This window comes from Pygoscelis adeliae, unplaced genomic scaffold, assembly GCF_000699105.1.
Source record: "Pygoscelis adeliae isolate BGI_AS28 unplaced genomic scaffold, ASM69910v1 Scaffold13, whole genome shotgun sequence".
In the NCBI taxonomy this organism is placed as follows: domain Eukaryota; kingdom Metazoa; phylum Chordata; class Aves; order Sphenisciformes; family Spheniscidae; genus Pygoscelis; species Pygoscelis adeliae.
In genome coordinates this window covers 1,915,157-1,920,104 of record NW_008824499.1, presented here as the reverse complement: position 1 = coordinate 1,920,104, position 4,948 = coordinate 1,915,157, and the positions used below count along the sequence as shown (strand labels likewise).

General features: G+C 36.0%; 1 protein-coding gene across 1 annotated transcript in view; it reads left to right on the top strand.

Annotated features, from left to right (window-relative positions):
* The window catches only part of IQCH (IQ motif containing H), a 72,543-nt gene that overhangs the window by 25,062 nt on the left and 42,533 nt on the right, over positions 1 to 4,948 (top strand). Inside the window, exon 11 of the mRNA XM_009321520.1 lies at positions 3,286 to 3,369. Coding sequence (XP_009319795.1) covers positions 3,286 to 3,369 — 84 coding nt within the window. The remainder of the gene's footprint in view (positions 1 to 3,285; positions 3,370 to 4,948) is intronic.

The window sequence follows — 4,948 nt, the reverse complement described above, 5'->3', positions numbered from 1 at the left end:
GCATAATCATAAAAATGTGATTAAATTACAAGAACTGGGACAGAGCAGATAAACACCGAGAGACAGAAGTTTGATGATACACTGTTAGTGGTTTCTCCAGTTTTGTAAATCAGAAATAGAGCCTGAAATTCTCTACTCACATTTCCTTGACTTCAGCATTTAGGGCAAGCCAGAGTCTGATTTTTCTTCCCATGCAAGTGGAATTCCCATAAATGGACATAGTCATAACTGTGAGTTTCTCAGCAGTCTTTCACAACAGTTTCAGACTCATGTCAAGTTTCTCGAAATAATCAAGGAAAAGGGATAGTGAAGGGCTTAAATTATACTGCTGTGAGGAACAAACGTTTCCATTTATTTCACCAAATCAAAAACTTTGGATTTCTAGTATACCTAAAAAAAGAAAGTAGATTCCATTGTTCAAAGGTTGTTTAGTGATTTTGTCAGCTAGGGTAAGGAAGAATGAACATTCTAAACAGATTTGCTCCCACACTCTAATGGATGAATGCACTTCTGCAATATTTGGGATTCAAATACTGTTTCTCTTTTCATTCAACTATTTTTAAAAGATTGATCAGTCTTTCTACCCGAATAGTTACATTTACAATAAATAAAATTTGTCACTTTATATAACCTGCTGTATATTTATCAAAGCTTCCTCTCATGTGATACTTGAATCCTTTTTAAATGCAGTTTCAGCTGAACCGTAGGTGTGCCAAGTATGGTGAGAAAAGTTAGGTATTATTTATTAGACCTGTCCCAAGCACTGGGAAGCACAAGGTGGCTGAATCCTAGATAGCTCATTTTCCTCCTTCCCCTTCAGACACTGCCCCATGGTTACTCAAACTGTCATCTACCTCCCACTCTGTACTGCTTTTTTCAAAGGCGAGTTTGAAAAGTGTTGTGGATTCCTTGTTGAGAGAAGACACTTTGAGATGAGCAAAATTTATTAAGAAAATGGCAGTTAAAGGGCATTAGGTCATGGCTGAGGTTGAAAAGGGAGGTGAAAGCAGGCCCTTTACCATTAATTCATACATCCCTTATTTTAGTACTTCCATAACTCTCCCTACACTTACCCGTGTGAATTGGGAGTGTTCCACTGAAGTCATTGTACATGCACTACCGTAAAACTCATGTGAAGGAGGAAGGCCCTCAGTGTCTTGTCAGTGCCACTGAACTGAGAAATCAAAATTCTTAGTTCTCACTTTGCAAGGTCGATCCTCCTGCAGACCAGCTCCACCAGCGGGGTGCCATGATGCACTGATACCTTGTGCAAATGAACAAGCACATCCTCAAGTGAGCTGCCACTGCCGGCTTTTGTCAACATCACTATTTTCAGACACCATTTGGAGTTTAACTTACCCAGATTGCAGGTGTAGATCAACTAAAGTGTAGTGGTTCTTTGAATCAAAATAGGAGCTTTGGCTTCTGGCAAATGCAAATTTATCTGAAATGTTTCATGCATTTGAGACCAAATGTTGTGGTGCAAAATGTTAGCAATACATAAACCAGCTGTACATAAACCACAAATGATGGCACAGGTTATAGTTGTACTGGAACATGTAGACTATGATCACAGTATATGTAATTCATTTGGGTTGAATTTTGTTCAGACTGCGAAGAAAGGAATATTAAACCTCTACCTTTAATAAGCATTATCAGGTCACCAGCCATGTAAGTTCAGAGCGTTCAAAATGTATAAGGTATGAGGATTAATGTGGTTCATGATGTCCATTGGAAGGTGAATGATTCACAAGGAGTGAATATTCCTCTCATTAAATCTAATGGGGTCATGTCAGTGGAAGCTAATATATTGTGAATTAGTGTGTTTTATTAACATATCTAAGAAAAGTGCATGTGATAGTTGGTATAATGCTATAGTGTACCTGCAGAACCATAGCAACATGCAAGTTTTAACTTTTGTTCAATTGCTACTTTAACTATTATTCCTTTCAAATAATTGTTGATTTTCCAAGTGATATTTGCATGTTATTTTTCTGCCCAGATTTAGTTCTTAAAAACAAGTGTGTTTTCAAGAGGGTTTATGGAAATCAGCTACTTTTCTACATTTGAAATTTAAATGTTTTGAAATTGTTAGGCAGCATTGTTAGTGGCTTAAAACTGGTCCCCACCTGGGAGAACAAAATGAAGCCTTGAGACTAAAGTTTAAGTAATCAGAGCAACCTTTTCACATTACTGTAGCTTAATATTAGAGTGGCAAAAAAATCCATATCTTTTACATTGATGTAGTTCTGCAGGTGCCTGGTATCATTGTGCTAACTACAATATGTAAGTTTTACAAGAAATTACTAAAAACGAAACTGGTGATTTCCATTTCTCTGTATTTTATTATGTTCTGCTCTCCTGTGTGCAAAGTGTCATTGCCACAGCACCTTAGAATGCTGATTACTTATAATAATTGTCCTTGTAATTTGCCTGGAAGATCCACTATTACTATCTTCCAAAATGAAAGCACTGAAATACTGAGCAGATTTTAGTCAAACCAAGTTTTTCCTAAGTTTGAGGTCTTGTGCAGATGTATGGAAATGTTGTAAGGATCTTGTTACTGGATCAGTCAGGATTTTATGCCAAACACTGAATATTAGGCTGAACTTCCTTATTGATTTAATCACAGCTATTGCAACTAGCAACTCACATTGTGTGGCTGTGTGTGTTTGTATGTACACACTGATTAATTTAGAATTAACTGAACTTAAAAATTACAGGATTAGATATTATAGTTACAGTGGTCATGTCATTTACTGCAGTCTTTTTGAATGCGAGTATGCAATCAGTTGGAAGTCTGACCTCCAAATAGATATTCCAAGCTCAGACAGGCTGCCACTCATTCATCCTCTGCAACAAAGTGATCAGGTATTGCTGAGATATCTCTTTAATGAAGCGATTTTGTTACCATTTATCTGTGTGAAGGACAAAATGTACCAGGACTCTTGCTTAATGGTGGTGTCATTTTTTTTCAGTGTTTAAAAAAAAAAAATCCAGCAACATAGAAGACTCAAACAAAATAGTCTACATGTTTAAATTATAAAGCTCTATAGGTCTGTAACATTTAGGTCTGTATTTAAAATCTCATGACATAAAACCATGATGTTACATCAGTTCACTAATAAAAGTAAATTCATAAAGATGATGCAATTAGTGCTGTACCATGTTTGGGATTTGAAATACTTTTATTACAGCTTATTTAATCCAAAAGTCTGATTTCTTTCAAGTATGTACCAGGGGTTTTCTGAATACAGTTTGCGAGGGGCTTTACTTGTTTTCCAGGATATTCCCAATGCATCCGTGAGCATATTCCCAGTCTTGCTCTCCAACAGAATATGCAGATGGGAAGGCTGTGTGACATACTGGGTATGTTATGAGCTGTTGGCTGCCTGTTTTTTGATCGTTATTTGCCCATAGTTGTGAGTGATAGGGAATGACGAATGAGGACTTTCTTTTTGTATTAATGTTAAATATAGAGAACATATAAGCTCAGAAGTAATTTATCTGCTATGGCATTTGCTCTTGTCCACGTTATTCATAAGAACACACTGATTCTTTCCGACTCTGTGATAAGGTAAAGCAGCCTCATCCTGTGGCATGCTGAGCACCACAAACGATCAGAAGTGTTTAGTGTTCTACAAAATTAGGTAGCTAATTCTGCTAGTGTTCATTCAGGCTCATACGGAGAGAAAGATGTGCTAGAAAAGAGCAAGCCCTTATTTAAACCTTATTTTTTTAATTGGCAAACAAAGCAAAAGGCATACATTAAAAAGTTTTTCCTAGAATGACAGTCCTCTTTTAAGCAAAGCAGTGAAAAATATTGCCAATGACCAACTTCATTGGCTCCCTGGAATGACATACTTTACATGATTCATGTATATTTCAGTATCATTATTATTTTATAAATGCCATTTAGTAAGTTTGTAACAAAAATATATTAGATCCAGAAATTTACAGTTGCCTAAAATAATAACATAATTGCCTTTATATATTATCTCAGCACTAATATTGTTTTTCCACAGTACAGTTTTATTTTTTCATTTTTTTAACATAGTTTTTTTTTCTCTAAAATGATAGTTAGAAACTTAAAGGGACAAAGTCAACATGTTATACAGGCATTCTTTATCACTTTAAAATCTGTGAACCTGAAAATTGGTTCTACTGTAAAATGTAAAATAGACCATGAGTAAGATACAAACTAGTCAAATATTAAATAAATTATTAACTAGATCAGAAGCTTTACCTGTGCCTGGCAGAAGAGCATTGATATTTACCATATTGGTTTTCTTTTTCTTTAGAATACCCCCGGATTTCCTTGCTTGTTGTGACCTGCTATTAGCTAATCTGTCTCTGGAGCCTCACTGTGTCCAAAACAGACTTGTATATCTCTTTATAGGGCAGTGCTAGGAGTAGTAAAATGTGTTGCAGCATTTTATTCAACAAATTCACTTGAGCTTTTCAATTTTTGACAGTGCAGTCCATTCAGCATTACAGCCGACATTGGCGAGTAGTCTTTTTGCACCCTAGCTGGTAAATTTTCAGGCTCATTTTGCAAGTCTGAGTAAATGCCTAAAAGCAATAGAGTATTGACTAACAGTTCTAATGAACTGTTCTTTTAATTATTTTAAAAACTTATATGGTAATGAACTGTATTAAATAAAGGCTCTGTCGGGGCTTCAGGTACAGGACTGATTGTCGGATGCTGTACTACTAAAATGCTTCAGTTGAGATTCTGGCCTTACATTTTTAATGTGGGTTGTTTGCCTGTAGCAGTATGGCAAAACAAAGTAAATGAGTGGGATATCTTATTCCTTTATAACGTTAGGCTCAGGGTTTCCTTAGTCCAATACTTCCTTTGCTTTTGATTCACTCATATGCAATAGCAGTTGTCCCTGGCACTTTCAGGGCTCTTGTTCCCGTGCCCAGTAAAGACAATGAAAGACTT